The sequence below is a fragment of the Caretta caretta genome, chromosome 1 (genome assembly GCF_965140235.1).
Source record: "Caretta caretta isolate rCarCar2 chromosome 1, rCarCar1.hap1, whole genome shotgun sequence".
In the NCBI taxonomy this organism is placed as follows: domain Eukaryota; kingdom Metazoa; phylum Chordata; order Testudines; family Cheloniidae; genus Caretta; species Caretta caretta.
The window spans coordinates 97,674,306-97,693,184 of NC_134206.1; the positions used below are offsets into that span (position 1 = coordinate 97,674,306).

The 18,879-nt window shown below is 40.7% G+C and overlaps 1 protein-coding gene across 1 annotated transcript in view; it reads right to left on the reverse strand.

The window, feature by feature from the left end:
• Window positions 1-15,054: 15,054 nt before the first annotated feature.
• Window positions 15,055-18,879, reverse strand: part of UGGT2 (UDP-glucose glycoprotein glucosyltransferase 2) — a 287,095-nt gene continuing 283,270 nt past the window's right edge. The window contains exon 39 of the mRNA XM_048853522.2: window positions 15,055-16,821. Coding sequence (XP_048709479.2) covers window positions 16,799-16,821 — 23 coding nt within the window. The 3' untranslated portion in view covers window positions 15,055-16,798. The remainder of the gene's footprint in view (window positions 16,822-18,879) is intronic.

Below are 18,879 nucleotides of genomic sequence, written 5' to 3' on the forward strand. Positions count from 1 at the left end.
TGTCTCCTGTCCTTTTTTCGATATAGCAGGACAATGTTATTTTCTTCCCCTTAAGTTCATGATTAAACTGAAAACATTGGTCCCTACTTTGTACAGTAAGTTTCTTGTCAATAATATTTTGTAACACTTGCCACCCGCACCTCTTCCCCCCCCCCCCCAACAAAGTGAAATGTCAGTCTGTATCTGAGCTAAATTATTTTCTTGTCCAGAACGTTGACTTACCTCTTTCGAATCTAATCTAATCCACTGGGCTTTCCTGCAGAAGGTAAACAACTCAACGCTTTTTTATGCTGTTCTGAGACAGTTTGGCACATAGGTCTATTACTGTGTGTAAACACAGTTGTTTGCCTTATGTAGTGGGTAGAGGTCTAAGTTACTTTTATTTCAAGGCAACATTTAAAATAGTTGTCTACACAAGCTAATTTCAGTAAGCCCAACAAACAGCATTGCCTCTGTGCAGTAGAGCACATGCAGCATACAACTATAGCTGGATTACAGAGCATTGCATATTTTCTTTCAAAAATCCCAAAACATTCATTTAATCTCTTTCCCCTTTCCACAGGCTGTGGCTGAGGGAAGAGAAAGTTACCTTATGCAGTAATGATGGTTCTTTGACATGTGTCTCTTTGTGGGTGCTCCACTGTAGGTGTGTTTGCATCCCTGTGCTGCTGATCAGAGAACTTTGGTATCAGTATTTGTTAGGCCCATACATGTGCTGTCTCTCCTCATGCCCTGCCATGCTAACACCCCTCAATTCCTTCTCTACTGTCGAGTCATTGACAAGGACTCTGAAGTAGAGAGGAGGAGGAGGAGGATGGATTGTGAAGAACCCATCGGAACACACATCTCGAAGAACCATCGTTACTGCACAAAGTGAGTAACTTTCTCTGCGAGTAGTGTCCCTATGGGTTCACCACTGTAGGTGACTCCCAAGCAGTATCCCCACTGGAGGGCTGGGTCAGTTACAGATGACAATACTATGCATCTGAAGATCGCATCAGAGGCGGAGTTCCCAATAGTCACATAATGTTCTGTGAAGGTATGGACTGATGCCCATGTCGCCGTTCTACCTATTTCTGAGATGTGGACTTCTTGAGGAAGATGACAGATGAGGAGATTGAAATTGTGGAGTGAGTTGATCTGTAGGCCCAAGTCTATTGTGGTTTTAGTAATCCTGTGAGCCTCAATGAAGGAGCAGGCTCTGAGGGGGCAATAATCCAGGTAGGGGTAGATCATGATCTTCTGGGAGTGTAGGTGAGCGGCCACTACTGAGAGAATCTTGGCGAATACCCTTGAGCTGACGATAGTCCGAAGGGGAGTACTCTGTACTGGTAGTGGTCTTGTCCTAGGCTAAATCTGAGGAACTGTCTGTGGGACGGTACAATTGAAATATGGAAATAAGTGCCCTGAAGATTGGGGTTGAAACCCAGTCTCCCTGTTCCAATTCTGAAATAATCATTGTTAGAGTGATCATCTTGAATTTTTGAGCTTTGACAAACTTGTTGAGTGTTCTGAGGTCTAGTATGGGTCTCCAATCTCCCTTCCTCTTGGGTATTAGGAAACAGCAAGGGTAAAAACTTTTGCCTTGTAGATGTTGAGCTACTGGTTCTATGACTATTAACTGGAGGACATGAGCTATTTCTTGTCACAGTAAACTCTCCTAAGAAGTGTCCCTGAAGAGGGACAGGGAAGGATGTTGTGGAGTGGGGGAAGGTAAAGTGGATGGAATACCCATTGTGAATTATTTGCAGGACCCATTGGTCCAATGTTATGTGTTCTCAGGTACTGCAGAACATGGTAAGATGGTAGCCAAATGGGTAGGATAGGTTGGTCAGTTGTAGGGGTTGAAGAGAGTGAGCTGATACCTCGACCAACACATCAAAATTGATGTTTGGAGGCAGATTGTTGTGATGTGGAAGGTGCTGGACCTGACAGTTTGCAGCTGGAGAACCTAGATTTCTTTCTGTGAGGTTCATAAAAACGTTGTCTGCTACTGAGAAGCATGGGTTTTATGTTGGGGTGCAGACTAACTTTTCTCTTTGTTTAGGTATGTAGATACTTAATGAGCAGAGAGTGTCCCTGGAATCTTTAAGAGTTGGAGGGATGTGTCAGTCTTCTCTGCAAACAGCTTGGTGCCTTCAAAGGGAAGGTCTTCAACAGTCATCTGCACCTCTTTAAGAAAGCCAAAAAGGTGTAACCAGGATGCAAACTGCATAATGACTACTGTGAAGATGGACCAGGCCACTGTATCGGCTGCATCAGGGGCTTACTGGAGCATTGTTTTAGCTATCAGCTGCCCTTCCTGGACCATAGCTCATAATTGGTCATGCTGTGACCCTGGGAGCTGATCAAATAAAGCTGTGGAGTTTTGAATAGTTAACATAGTCATACTTTGCCATTAAGGCTTGATAATTTGTGATTCAAAACTGCAGTGTGGCAGAGTAAACTTTCCTCCTGAAGAGGTTCAAGTGTTTCCAATCCCTATGATAGGGATTGGATCTCATTTTGTGCTGATGGCTCTGGGAGTTTCATCTCATCCACAGCAATTGAGTTTGGGGAAGAATGGGGGGAAAAATTGATCTCCCTAGCCGGGACATAATATGTTTTTATCAGCCCAGTTACAAGTAGGCATCACTGATGCTAGGGTTTGCCATATAGTTTTTGTGGGGTCCAGTAGAGCCTCATTAATAGGGATGGCTATTCTAGAGAATGGCGAAGACTGTAGGATGTTAAGGAGTTTGTGGTGAGTGTCCTTGACTTCCTCCAGAGGTATCTGCAACCCAAGTCCTGGAAGAGCTGAAAGTCATCAGTTAAGGATGGTGGCAGGAGCATGACTGCCTCATATGAGGAGCAGGAAGATATGTTGGTCCTTGGAGTAACCTCTTCCTCAAATCTGCCCTGTTCCTCCACCATCTCCTCTGGAGATTCTGAGGTTCTGGATGCCGTAGCTAAGAGAAAACATCTCGGAGTCTCATGGGTGAGGCTCGAAGCCCGCATACTGTGAGGGTGATATGGTGCCAGGGATCCCAGTATGGCCACTGGAAAAGGTGGTAGCACCCATGGCTGGCCATACCATGGCAATGGTGGGGCAGGCTGAGAGTAAACCTGAGGAGCCTCTTGATAGTGGCTATCATAGGGAGCTTGGGAGGAATAGTGAGAAACAACCTCTTCTGGCTCGCTGTCTGATTCACCACTAGAAAGTTGGAGGTGCATGGCAGGGCACCGGAGAAGACTGCTGTACTTGGAAAAGACTCAGTATTCAAGCTCTAGTGCTGAGAAGAGGAGACTCTGGTATATTAGATACCCTGAGTTCTCTTGAGTGCTGGAATTCCAGCAGTGCAGACCACCCCAGTATGGAGGGAGTCAGGTACCTTGTCCATACTGGACACCCCAGTGCTGGGTGGGGGCAGTGATGGTGCCAAAGGTACAGTGAGTACCAGCAGTGTCTTACTGGAGTGCTCGCTACTCCTATCTTTGTCAGTCAGTACTGCTGGCTCAGAGCCTGTGCCCATCAGGGCCTTAGGTAAGTCAATGGTACCTGCTGCTCTTTGTCAGCCATGGGTCCTGGGTTTGGACTGTCTCGGTACCAATGATACCAGCGTGCTGGAGATCTTCTGCGGCTAGCTCGGGGCTCATTCTGGAGCCTCACCACTTTTTCTGATCACTTACAAGAGGGGTCTGTGGCTTTCTTCAACCCACAGTCCCTGGATGTTGAGGGCTTTGGGGAAGACTCACCTTCCGGGTGACTTCTGGCACGGATCCAGGGAAGTCTGGAGGGCTGTCTCCATGAAGATATCTTCTGTTTCAACTCCCTGTCTTTTCAAGGCCTGGGTCTGAGTTGTTCGCAGGGACCACACTCCTGGGTGGGGAACAAGGCCTTCCCCAGGGCAGCAACAGTGTTTTGTCTGCCACAATGAAGTGAGCTGTAGCTCACAAAAGCTTATGCTCAAATAAATTTGTTAGTCTCTAAGGTGCCACAAGTACTCCTTTTCTAATTGCAAGAGAGGCACTTCTTGAAGCCCGGTGAGCTGGGCATACCCTGTTTGGGGGAAGGGGCCCCTGATGAAAAATAAGTGTGTGGGGGGGGGGAGAAATCAAGGGTTTTTGTTTTGTTTTCAAAGAGAAAATAAGACTGAGGAGACTAAATACTAAAAATGCTAAATAAGCTAATGATTGCAAACAGACGGCTAATGGCTCTGTCAACAGCCAGGGGCAGTTGAAAAGGAACTGAGGAGGGGTTAGCCCCAGTGCTGGTTAGCCTGGTGGCAGGGCACATGTGCAGGCCTAAGGGATAGTGCTACCAAAGTGCTTGGATCAGCAGCACAGGGATGCAAGTGTACCTACAGAAGAGCACCCCGAGGGACACAATTCAAAGAAGAATCCATTTTTCTAATTTGGTATCTTTTGCAACAGAAGCAAAAGAGAATTTTTTTATCTGTATGTATATCATTAAATGAGGAGGAGTACTAAAATATAACTTGAAGGGACAAAGTTTAACATCCCTTTCAGACAAATGGGTCAGTGTGCGTTCATTGATGCTATCTGGGGCACTCTGACTGGAAACTTGAAAAAGATGATTCTGTGTTGACATGCTGTGGAAACTCTGCAGCACGAAGGGATACAACAGGTATAGAATGTTAATGGCATAAACCACACACACAAGATGAATAAAAACTCTTGTCATAAATATAAAGGGAAGGGTAAAAACCTTTAAATCCCTCCTGGCCAGAGGAAAAACCCTTTCACCTGTAAAGGCTTAAGAAGCTAAGATAACCTCGCTGGCATCTGACCAAAATGACCAATGAGGAGACAAGATACTTTCAAATCTGGGGCGGGGGGACAAAGGGTCCTCTGTGTGTGTGTGATGCTTTTGCCAGGACCAGAGCACGAATGCAAGTCAGAACTCCTGTAAAGAGTTAATAAGCAATCTAGTTAGATATGCGTTAGATTCTGTTTTGTTTAAATGGCTGAGAAAATAAGCTGTGCTGAATGGAATGTATATTCCTGTGTTTGTGTCTTTTTGTAACTTAAGGTTTTGCCTAGAGGGATTCTCTATGTTTTGAATCTGACTACCCTGTAAGATATTTACCATCCTGATTTTACAGAGGTGATTCTTTTACTTTTTCTTTAATTAAAATTCTTCTTTTAAGAAACTCATTGCTTTTTCATTGTTCTTAAGATCCAAGGGTTTGGGTCTGTGTTCACCTATGCAAATTGGTGAGGATTTTTATCAAGCCTTCCCCAGGAAAGGAGGTGTAGGGTTTGGGGGGATATTTTTTGGGGGGAGACGTTTAAAAGTCTCTTTGTGTAACACTTTGGTGGTGGCAGCTTTTAACCTAAGCTAGTAAGAATAAGCTTAGGAGGTCTTTGATGCAGGTCCCCACATCTGTACCCTAGAGTTCAGAGTGGGGAAGGAACCTTGACATGGTGGCAGAGCAGTGGGATTAATTTGAAATCATTTTGACAATTTTTTTTGAACCAGAAGCACAGAAGGATTTTAAAAGATTTTAAAGGGTTTTGTAAAAGGGGACAAAGCAACAAGCATAACAAAAGGGAGCTTGCTTTTGTGAGCTGGAGTTTCTCTACCTAAAGGCAGGGTAGTTAACCTCCTGCAGGGAAATTCACAAGTCTTCACAGACCTGAATAGGGTTGTTTTGGTTGTTGTTTTTTTTAGCTAAGAGCACCTAGAGAATCTTTGTGTGTCTTTGCCTGGAGACAAAGGTGTTAGGTTTTTGTTTTTTTTAAAGGATTTTTCTGTAAGCTGAGAATACTATCCGAGAACATAGGTATCCGGTTACAGCACAACATATTTTTTTGACAAGCCAAGTTTTTTGTTTGTTTGTTCGTTTTAGTTCTAACTCTCGGGTGTAAAGTTAGTTAAAAACAGAGAGGCAAACATGACAGAGCCCAAGGCAGAAAAACCAAAGAGGCTGCCCACAGGAGAGATATGGAGCCAAGGGAAAAAGAACTGGAGGAGAAGGAAAAAGAGAAGAAGCATGCTGAGGAGGAAAAGGAAAAAGAGAGGAAGCATGCCCTGGAGATGGTAAAGGCTCAGCAGAATAGCAATCCTTCTCCAGGTACAGCTTCACATCCCAGGAAGTTCCCCACCTACAAGGCAGGCGATGATACGGAGGCCTTCTTAGAAAACTTGGAAAGGACCTGCCTTGGTTACAGCATCTCTACAGACCAATACATGGTAGAGCTGAGGCCGCAGCTCAGTGGACTGAGTGGCAGCTGAAATGCCTAAGGAACACATGATCAAGTATGAACTGTTTAAAACCCAGGCGACAGTCAGAATGGGGCTAACACCCAAACATTCCCGTCGGCGGTTCAGAGCCGTAAGGTGGAAACCAGACGTGTCATTTACACAACATGCCTACCACATTGTGAAACATTGGGATGCCTGGATATCAGGAGCAAGTGTTAAATCTCCAGAAGATTTGCCCTTCCTAATGCAAATGGAGCAGTTCTTAGACGGTGTTCCTGAGGAAAGAGAACGATACATCCTATATGGGAAGCCCAAAACTGTAATCGAGGCGGGGGAGATTGGAGCCAAATGGGTGAAGGTGGCAGAAAAGAAAAACACTGGTCGCAGTTGGAGCGGATACCAGAAGGGACAACCTCAGACCATACCTGTCAAGGTTCCTCCCCCACTCTGAACTCTAGGGTACAGATGTGGGGACCTGCATGAAAACCTCCTAAGCTTACTTTTACCAGCTTAGGTTAAAACTTCCCCAAGGTACAAATTAATTTTATCCTTGGAATAGCCACTGCCACCACCAAACTCTAACTGGGTTTACTGGGAAACGTAGTTTGGACACGTCTTTTCCCCCCAAAATCCTCCCAACCCTTGCACCCCACTTCCTGGGAAAGGTTTGGTAAAAATCCTTACCAATTTGCATAGGTGACCACAGACCCAAACCCTTGGATCTGAGAACAATGAAAAAACATTCAGTTTTCTTACAAGAAGACTTTTAATAGAAATAGGAGTAAATAGAGGTAATGGAATCACCTCTGTAAAATCAGGATGGTAGATACCTTAGAGAGTATTTAGATTCAAAACATAGAGAACCCCTCTAGGCAAAACCTTAAGTTACAAAAAAGACACACAGACAGAAACAGTCATTCTATTCAGCACAATTCTTTTCTCAGCCATTTAAAGAAATCATAATCTAATGCATACCTAGCTAGATTACTTACTAAAAGTTCTAACAGGTTTCAGAGAAACAGCCGTGTTAGTCTGTATTCGCAAAAAGAAAAGGAGTACTTGTGGCACCTTAGAGACTAACCAATTTATTTGAGCATGAGCTTTCGTGAGCCACAGCTCACTTCATCAGATGAAGTGAGCTGTGGCTCACGAAAGCTCATGCTCAAATAAATTGGTTAGTCTCTAAGGTGCCACAAGTACTCCTTTTTTTAAAAAGTTCTAAGACTCCATTCCTGGTCTATCTCCGGCAAAAGCAGCATACCGACAGACACAGACTCTTTGTTTCTCTCCCTCCTCCCAGCTTTTGAAAGTATCTTGTCTCCTCATTGGTCATTTTGGTCAGGTGCCAGTGAGGTTACCTTTAGCTTCTTAACCCTGTACCACTGTCAAACCTGGAGGGGCCGGGGGAGGGGACAAAGGGTCCTCTGTGTGTGTGTGATGCTTTTGCCGGGACCAGAGCAGGAATGCAGGTCAGAACTCCTGTAAAGAGTTAGTAAGCAATCTAGTTAGATATGCGTTAGATTCTGTTTTGTTTAAATGGCTGATCAAATAAGTTGTACTGAATGGGATGTATATTCCTGTTTTTGTGTCTTTTTGTAACTTAAGGTTTTGCCTAGAGGGATTCTCTATGTTTTGAATCTGACTACCCTGTAAGGTATTTACCATCCTGATTTTACAGAGGTGATTCTTTTACTTTTTCTTTAATTAAAATTCTTCTTTTAAGAACCTGATTGCTCTTTAATTGTTCTTAAGGTCTAAGGGTTTGGGTCTGTGTTCATCTATGCAAATTGCTGAGTATTTTTATCAAGCCTTCCCCAGGAAACTGGATATAGGGCTTGGGGGGATATTTTGCGGGGAGAGACGTTTCCAAGTGGGCATTTCCCCTGTTTTTTGTGTAACACTTTGGTGGTGGCAGCTTTTAAACTAAGCTGGTAAAAATAAGCTTAGGGGGTCTTTCATGCAGGTCCTCACATCTGTACCCTAGAGTTCAGAGGGGGGAAGTAACCTTGAGAACTCTGTAACAGGTGTTTGTAGCACAATAGCCTTTGATTAAAAAAAAAACTGCTCAGCCCTGCAGTTTGAAAATTAAAAAGTAATTTTGACCATGTAAACCCCTAAAATCGACAGTTTCATTATATTAACCTCACTGCTAGTGACTTTATTTTCTATTTTATTTTTAAATAAGTTTCCAAACTTTCTTTTTAAAAATGGAAAATTGACATGTTTAATGCTTAAGACAATATTAAAATGTGTAATACTGATTTATGGCAAATCCAATATTAAAACAGCCTTGCAATGAATTTATAAACTTGTGACAGAGCTCAAAATTGCCCATGTCACATATTGTCAAGAACAGGAAAATACCACCTGTAACTAGAGTGCTTTCAAGTATGTCATAAATGAAACTGTCAGCAGCATTTTTCATCATTATCAGATGCCTTTTGAGGAAAGGGATTACAGTTTTCTATTTAAGGAGGTGATTGATAGGAGGCATCACTGGCAATTAGCCAGTCTGGCAAAGCAAGTTGGTGATGTTTAAAACTAACTGTCTTAACGTGATAAGGAACTGTTTGTTCAGCTCTGCAAAGTAGTTTTATCTAGAAGATTACTTTTAAAGAGTAACATCTTTATTTATATAAATAGAATTGTACATTTACTTTTTTACATCTAAAGAAATAGGAATCACAAATGTTAAAACCAATATTGGTAAGCAGGAAGAAATATGTCCTTGTTTCAAATTAGATGTCTGTTTTCTTGCCAATGGACCATAAGTCTTTTTACAGAGGATCTTCTACTCACAAGTACTCATTTTAGGCTAGTCACGAAGACTTTTTTGAATGAATCACGTACTGTCAATCTATATTTTCATGAACTTTTAACCAATAATAAAGATAGGAGAAGGTAATTTGTTTGCCCAAAGTAGCAATTTTATGCTTTAAGAATGAGAAACCTTCAAGTCTAACGTTGCTTATTCAACATCTGAAATTGTAGAATTTTTTATATAAAATCAAAAGAAACCTAAATTTTTAAGAATTTATATTTTCATGTCTAGAAATTTTTGTAGCACTATATTTTCACATTAATTAAATATATTTATGGTGACTGATTTGTATTACTGTATTAATTTATTTTCAAGGTGGTAAGTTTCAGATGTGGTCATGAATGCAACAGAAGGCTGTGAAAAGTTCACGTTTCTCATTAAACCAAAATCTGAAAACAGGTAATAACAAAATTCACTAAGCTTTAAAGATCAGAATATGGGGTGATGAAGCAGCTGTACCAGATTTTATATTTGGGTTTGAATATGTAACCTTTGTGAATAATTTCTCTCCAGCCTGGTGGTGAATATCATTGGCTAAATTACATACAAAAAATTAATGTATCTCTCTTTAGCTTCACGAAGGGTGCATATTTGTGTGTGGAGAAGAGGTACTAATATATAGTAGATCCTTCTAACAGGATAAGAGCATTCTGGAATCCCAACATTGATGAACTACCTCAAACAGGAGAATATTCCGTTGTCCTCTTTTGAAAAAAACTGCTTGACTGTACTTACCCTACAATAACCATGGTTCTTTGAGAAGTTGACAACGTTTATTTCATTTCTGCAAATGCATCCTTTGCATGTGACACTGGAATAATTTCCAGTAGCAGTGTCATTTGGGGCCATAGCTGTGCCCTGGATGCTCACCTACTCTACATAGTTGAGGGCACAAAGGATGGAGCAGCACCAACTGCCCTTCTGTTTCTTCAGTAAAACAGAATTGAGGGGATCCAGTACTCTATAGTAGGGGGAAAGGAGGGCAGGTCCTGGAGTACAACACATCTAGAAGAACCACAGTTAACGTAAGGTAAGTAACAACCATTCTCTGTGATTGTCCCCAATTCCACTTCTGATGACTCCAGCAGTGAACTCATGGCCAGAAGGTGGGTGCTTGGAGTCTACTGGAACAATGACTGTACAATGGCTCTGCCAAAAGCGTGACATTAATTCTGGAGTCCTCTACCAAGGAGTAATGCTGGGTGAAAGTGTGAACTGAATGCCATGTAGCTGCTCTACAAATCTCTGAAATTGGAATACCCCATAGACAAGTTGCAGAGTCTCCTTTATAGGTGGTGCAATGGCTGTAATAAGTGCAGCTGGGTCCAAAAGCAAGCTATTGTGTTTTAATGCAGTCAGAAACCCATTTAGATAATGTTTGGATGGATATTGGCTGGTCCTTCATTCCAAACCAAAAATTGACTAGAACTCATGAATGATTTTGTCCTGCCCAGCTAACAGCAGAGAGTCCTGCCAACATCTAAAGTGTAAAGTTTAACTTGCCCCCTGGCTAGTAGGCAGCTAGATCAGTTGTATGAGGATGTGGATCTCTTCTATTGTTTGAGCTGAGGTGATAGAAACAAAGTTGTCTTCACAGACAGGTGGTATAAAGAACAGGTTGCTAAGGGCTCAAAGGGCAATCCATAAGCCTGGATAACTCAACAGTGAGGCCCAGATAGGTGGAATCTGACTGGAGGAAAGACATGAATGAGGAACCTAGCAGCTGTTGGCTCTGAGAAGACCATTATGACCTTTGATAGGAGGAGGATGAGCAGAATTATCTGCTAAATGTACTCTTGTGGATCTGATGGACAATCCTGAATGCTTTAGGGCTAGTAAGTATCTACTGAGGTTTCTAATGCAGTAGGTGCTTTTGTGCTCCCACACAGAGAACCTCTTCCATTTCCCAGCATAAGTCTTCCTAGCAGAATCCTTTCTGCTACCAGCCAAAATGTTTTGGACTTCCATGGAGTAGGTTCTGTCCATGGCCATTAGCTAGCCAGCATCTAGGCTGTGAGGTGCAGCAGCATTGGGTCTGGGTACAGGATCTAGCCTTTGCTCTGCATGAGCATGATGGACAGCACCAGAAGTATGATTTGGGGCTGTGTCAACATTACTCAGAGCAGAATACTCTGGGTGATGCTGGGGCTATCAGTATAATCAAGGCTGCATCATACCTGAATGCCCTCAGGAGTCCTGGTATGCAGTTCTGGCCCATGGAGAACACAAGTACTCTTAGGCATTTACTTTTGCAAAAGATAGAGTCCTTGATAGACCATTCATAACTGTTTTGACTATTGTTTTTAGAGCTGATCCATTAAGGCGTTTTGCAAGGATCCAGACATGGAATGACTAAAATAATTCAACCCTGTTGGAGGGGATTTGGTAGCAACTATCTGCCTTCTTTAAAGTTGGTGCCTGTGAAGTTGGGGTTTCCCACAGCTCCCCCAGCTAGTTCCAACAAGCCTTCATTTATTTACATTGCCAATCTACTAGGGACTGACCACAGGATGTCTAGCAGTTCACCTGACTTCTTGTGTACTATTTCTGCTAGAATTTTCAGGGTATCTTCCATGCACTGGAGAAGCTCCAGGAAGGATCCAGCAGCTGGCAGCCTGGGTTGGGATAGTGAAGTAACAGCCTCATCAGATAAAGATGAAGAAATCACCATAGCTAAGCTGGACCGCTGTCTCTTGCAGATCATCCTGTTCAGCATAAATCACATGACCAAGTCACTGGACCAATTGCCTTCCTGAGGCTGGGTTTAGAGGCAGGAGCAATGCATGGATCTCTTTTGCCAGTTGTACCCTCAGGGGGCCCAGAATGGCCATGATTACATAGGATATGGGTATGGTGCTGCAGGCCATAGAGATTACTATGTTCCTCTCTAGACTTCCTGATGCCCTCTCTTGTAGAAGTGTCCTCTGGAAATCTAACTATGTTAATAACTATAACACTAAACTAATGAGAGAGAAAATCTGTGTGAAGAGATGGAGGTGATACAGAGGTTCCATCTCACAGCCATAGGCAACAAGCAGGAACCATAGGGTAGTTGCAGCTGCTTCACCCTTTATGTTCTTGGCTACAGGATGCAGAAGGGCATCCAGGTGCATATGGGGCTTCAGACACTGCTATTGAAAAATATTCTGATCTTGTTGTGCAGCGGGCAGAAGAACTTACAGTTTACTAGCTGTAACTTGCTCATTTTACATATGTACCTGTCAATATGGAAGAACTAATGGAGGTTATTTCTATCCATCTGAATGAGAGGTCGCTTAGTTGAGTATATTGCATCTGATTATCTTTCCCCTATAAAACTTCAACAGAGCAAGATTATAAAGACTGAATTAACAGTAAATTAGATGAGAGGGATCCTTTCATCTTGCTGGATTTGTATGCTATGAGAAGATCAATTCTCATCTGTTCTTACGTTGCTGTGTTCAATGAGCCAATACACAGCTTCACCACAGAGAGATTAAAAGATGTCATAACGTTGTTGAATTGCTAACTGTTCTTCACTCATTCTTAATCCATTTGTGCCTAGTAGTGGCTTTCACATGTGTGACATCCATTGTTGGTGATGGATTAAACTGAAAAAGTCAGCACTAAATTATTAGTAATTTACTGCACTCATTCGCTGAAAGAAGGGTGAAAAATATCCAAACAAGTTATTTTAAGGTTTTAATACCTTTAATGTAAAATAGCTGAAAGACATGTGCAGAAATTGCTAAGAATGAAAAAGGTGAAAATCACCCTCTGACCTACAAACATGTAATAGACAAGGTTAGATCTCAGTTACAGCAATATTAATCTAATTATGTCTCTTGAAATTGATTTTGTTAGTTCAGTTTACACTATGTAAAAGACAATTGACCAAAGGAAAGCAACAAGAATTAAATGATAGTGAAATCCAGCATATGTATTATTAATTCCACAATTTTGGGGCAGATATTTTAGCTTATTGTCTACTTTTTGTTCAGAATCCTTTCAGAAGGCAGTTTTGGATTACAAAGGCTTTATTTCCTTTTCAATCCAATACAATGTGTGTGTTCTTGGCAACTCAACAAAACACATTTACAAATCTAAATAGGTTTGTTAGAGTGTAGACAGCTGGAATTATCACTTAATATAGGCGGACATTCAAATGCTTTTTGGTGCCAAACACTGGAACTGGAAGAAGCAAACTTATTTACATGCCTTATCAAGACCACTTGGGCAATCTATAAAACATATTTTGCCAACACATGCTAACAGAACACTGTTCAAAGGGAACGGGGATTCAAATCAGTAATAAATTAGTCATCTTCAAAGCACCTTACAAATACTAACATACAAACTGAGTGTAAAATGAGCAACTTACCTTCTAATAAGACAGTCTCTCAGTATAAAACTTAGTGAATGATATAGAGAAGGCAGATGAGAAGCTTCTGTCTCATAATACAAGAAAGGAACGTTCAGTGAAACTGAAATGTGGCAAATTCAAAACTGATTTAAAAGAAATATTTTAAAGTACTGTGTAATTAGACTCTAGAACTCACTGCCCCAGGAAGTAGCTGTGGTCAAGACCTTAGCAAGATTAAAAGATGGATTGGACACTTACATGAATAACAAGACTATCCAGAGTTATAACAATTAATGCTACAAGAGTACTGGAAGAGAGATAAAACTGCAGGTCTCAAACCAATCTAACTATTAAGGATTATAATGAGATCCTCAGAGGCAGATTATCCCACATATGCCTATTATAGGGTTTCTTGCACCTCCCTCTGAAGCATCTGGGGCTGGCCTAATGATGTAGTGGTTAAAAAAAAAAAATAAGTGGGTAACCTACACTCCATATTCCCCAAATGAGAAGTGGATAAACTCAGTTGACTGGAGTTTACTCTTGACTACATTACTGGGCTAGTGTCTATCAGAAACTGGATACTGGACTAGATGGAGATGCAATATGGCAATTTCTATGTTCCTATGTATGTCAGCAACAGTTGGTTCACAGCTCCTACTCAAACTGCTCATGTGCTCTGAAATCTGAACCAAAGGATAAAATCATAATGACAATTCAGAAAACAAGTGAATGTTAGCATCTGTGGGTACTTAACAAAAAGGGAATTTCTTGCTCTAAAAGTGAGAAATATACTCAATTTAAAAAAACAGAACTGAAAAACATTTTTCAGTTGAACTGACAATCCACATTTCAACAATATATTCTGAGCTACTCACTGGTTTCTTTACTTGGCTTTTTAACAACACAGTTAAAATCACTCATCTTAAATCTAAACTAATATGAGATGTAGAAAAGACCCAGAAACAATATATGCACATACATATAACAGCCAAGATATATAAATTCTTCATTTCAGCAGCCCACTGATAGGCAACACTACTGTGTCTACTCCCCAGCCTTAATCACTCTTTTATACTACCCCTTTCACATTGGGCAAGTAATGGAGACCCAGTGTTTTATTTCAGTAGAGTACACATCTTAAGGTTGGTATGAGCCCTCTTCATTCTAAGTTTTAATGTCAGAGGGGTAGCCGTGTTAGTCTGTATCCACAAAAACAACAAAGGAGTCCGGTGGCACCTTACAAACTAACAAATTTATTTGGGCATAAGCTTTCATGGGTAAAAAATCTGAAGAAGTGGGTTTTTTACCCATGAAAGCTTATGCCCAAATATATTTGTTAGCCTTTAAGGTGCCACTGGACTCCTCTTTAAGTTCTTATATCCTACCCTAGAGGCAATCCATTATTCTGTATATATTGCTGTGCTACCCCCATCTCCACGGTTTTCAAATAAAAAAACCCAACAACCTGAAGAATCACTGCAATTTTTCCTTTGGTTCTAGTAATTGGCATACTAAATGTATTGTGTAACACAAAATAATAGGGAAAAGAGAAATGCTGGAGAATCACAATGAGGGTACAATTATTTTGTTTTATTAGGCCAATTCAGTGGCATATTTATACTTTGTATAACATATACAGCTGGTTTCTTTTATCCTAAAATATAAAATGATATTCTATGATGACTGAAATGCTGCTTTATTGAAGTCTTTGAGAAGTAGTGACTGTATTTATTGGAGCCCTTTATTTTACAAGCAAAACCGCATTTCAAACTGAAGGTTTCATATTAGTGGGCCTTTTCTTGAAAATATACTTCCATAAATAGAAATAGAAAAAAAAGGTTGTAAAATATCACGTATAAACAACACTGCATAAAATAAAAGGCATTTGTTCCACTAAATATTTTAAACAGTTCCAACAAATTATGTTTATTTTAGAAAACAGATATCGTTTAAACATTCTCTCAAAGAAAACCATGATCTGTTTTCTTAACATTTAATCTTAATCCAATTAAATGGGATGTTGAATAGAGGCTTTCACATAAAATGAACAAAAAAAATCTATATGCAAATTATAAACCTTTTATGGCTTTGTAAGAGAAATTTCCCAGCCAGCTAAGGAATAATGCTCACAGAGACAAAGAATTGCTTTAAAGATGTAGAACTCTAGCTTTTAATTTAACAAAAGCTTCATAGTAGAGATCTGAAACTTGAAATTCCAAGGAAGAAATAATTGCGAAACATTAGTGCACATGAACGCAATAGGACGTAAAAAACAGCAAGTTCTTGACTAGGAAGATGTTTCCTTTTTTAAATATACAGTATCATTTGTTCTCTTACACATATTAAGTCAACGGGAGCTGTGCACATATAGTCAACAGTAGAATCTGGCCTTATGTAAGACCGTTCTTTTAGTGCTGTTTAAGTTTTTTAAAAATGCTGATAGATTCTGTGTTTCAAGCACACTGTTCCAATCTCTGAAATCTAGCCTAATTCTCTGTTGGATGCATTCTGATCTTGTTTTCAGACAGAATAATTATGGAACACAGTTACAGTGCTGTATTTCAAATATGATAAAGGAAGTGAACATATAAAAGAATAGACTCTACTGAAATTTTAAAATATCTTTTGCTACAGAGCTTGTTTTGGATTAATATGTAACAAAATAAATAATGAAGTGTGACTGGCTGTAAGTTGACTTTTTAAAAACAGATAACTTAGTACATCAAGCTTGCACAATAAATTTAAAATGACATCCTTGGTTTTATAAACTTTGAAATTGATTTTAAATATTTTGGATTGGTCCAAAGCTCTAGAATTCAGTAAAAAACTATGTTTTACAACTGCCCCTTGCAGTGCTGTGAATTTTTCTTGTGAAACACAGTACATCTTATACAAGAAAAAACTGATGCATGTACATCATACTACAGAGTTTGAATATGCTCAACTTTGATTATGTATAGGATGCAATGCAAACTATTTTCAAGTATCCCTTTAAACATCTGACAATGCGTAACATTCATGGACTACAACCAGCCAATCTGAAAAAAATCCCCATACAATTTAAATTTAAAGGGTCCAATCCAGCATTCCTTATAAACTGGGAGTTTTGGGTATGGGAGGGATGTAGGACCAGGTCCTATATATCAGCTGTTTTTGGTGGGGAGGGGGGGGGGGGAAATCGACAAAATAGGAACGCCCACTTACCTTGGTAAAAACAAAACTATAAAATCTTCATATTCTGATCTTACATTATCTATTCTTCCCATTCTGTTTGAATGCTTTAAGCAACATATTAGTTATAAAAAGTTTGACTTCACATATTGATGAAATGTTCAGAATAGTGCCTCTGCAGTATGTCCATCTTCCATTCCATCTCACGTAGAAGATTCAGTTGTGCCACCACAGCTACCTTTTGGAAATGATGCTAAAGTTCATCATGTTTAAAAACTGTAACCAAAAAAATAAAATGATATATATTTGCTCATATTTAAGAGCAGTGCTGTAATACATTCTAAAATATTAAAAAGGCCCCAATAGCTTCAGGAGGCTTTTTATTTATTCCCAGAGTCCTAACAGTCAGCTCACATATTTAAAAATTCACTGCATTTTTTAGACCCTGCTAACAACTGACCATAAGCATTCACAAATAATCAAAACGACTAAAGAAACTGTTACGTATTATTTAGCAGCAGAGTGCATTTATTTGCCTTCTAGTTTTTGATCCCTTAGAGTTCACATTTTCATGTTTTTCTCTGCAACCATGGGGACTAAAATATTTTTAAAATTAAAGTTGAAATTCTCACATAACTACTTGACTACCAGAGCTGGAGTTTAACAAAAAAACCAAAACACTCCACCAAATATTGCAAGCCTCCTACTCATGAGAGCTGTCAACAATGAGATTATGCCAAGTCCTATGATCTATGAAGTTAAAGTTACATAAAGTAAAAAAATCTGCATTTGTAATTTAAAGCCCCATTATGTTGTGATTTCATTTTTTGTTCTAGGTGAGCTAGTCGCCCAATGCTTCTCATATTATAAGACCCCCATTCAATTGCCTATAACTGTGTCAAACTAACAGTTGGGGAGAAATTTAACATGCTGGATTTCTGTCTTAGGCTGAACAATTTTGGAAAATTTCAGCCAAAATAATTAATCTGTTTTCCAAGAATGAGCCTAGGGGAAATACACTGTTTTGCCAATGTTCAAAATGTTGGCAACTTTTTAGAGCCCTTATATTTTGGAGCAGGGACTTGGTGTGGCCTTTGTGTTGGAGATGTCTTTTGACATCTTTGTGAAAATCCACCCAGATTTGGCCAGTTTATAAATCTTTTAAAAAACCTTGCAGTTTGCACATGCTCAGTAGAGACTTGCTAGACCATAGCTAAACTCCCCAAAGATTCCATCAGCACTGGGCATGCTTCAGACAAGGGCTGACAAGGAATTGCCCTGCAACTGCAGATCCAGACTGCTGTGGGCTGTCCTGGGCCAAGGTCTGGGCAATGGACAGAAGGGAGATAGTCTCTTGTATGCTCTCAATGGCTCCAGGCAGTGACAAGGAAGCTCCCTGATGGGAATGCACAAAGGGGTGGTGGGAGGAGAAGACTGGGATAATGAGCCTGAGGATGGAAACTGGGACTTGGGGTCTGGGGACAAGGGAGGGGAAATGGAGGCTGTGATTGGGAGCTGGGTAAAGGGATACTGGCACTGGCTGGGCAAGAAGACTGAGACTGGGAGCCAGCAGGGGGAACTGAGTGACCAAGATGCAGATCTGACAGTGGATGGGCAAAAAAAGCGGGACCAATAACCAGGGGATGGTGAGAATGAGACTGAATAAAGCGTCAGAGAAGGGGGCCTGGAAGTCAGTGTGGACAGGAAACATGGTTGAAGGAAGGGCTCAAACTTTGGGGAAAAAGGTGAAAGAAGTGTGCCCACTAGAGAACCCACTCCTCTAGAGCCTGGAATGGAACCCAAGATTTCTGAGTTCTCAGAATTCCTCTGATGTCAGCAAATATCTGTGAAACCCGCTGGCAAAGTGTGTCTCATCTCCCTCTAATGATGATCCATATGGAGGGTAATAACCAACTACTGCTATCAGTTAGTCTCTTAGCTCAAGTGGCAGAGGTCTGCACAGTGATTCAAAAGAATCCAACCATGCCGATGAACCATGTGGGTGTCAATATGATGCCACACTCTGGAAAATGGTTACTCACTTGTACAATATTTGTTGTTCTTTGAATTGTGCTGTACATGTAGACACTCCACTGTAGGTGTATGTGCAGCCATATCAGCAGGTGGTGAGTGTGCCCCTGCTATACTCATGAGCCAAGTTGAGTGTTTAAAGGGGTGTGAATGCCACCTCCCTCTCCATTTCTTTGCACTGCCAGTAAGCTAAATCCAAAGTTGCAGGGAAGATGGTAGTAATGGTGGCAGTAGGGGTGTGTGGTATTTACATGTGGACAGCTTATCTTGAAGAACAATAGTTACCCTACACGTATCTAACTG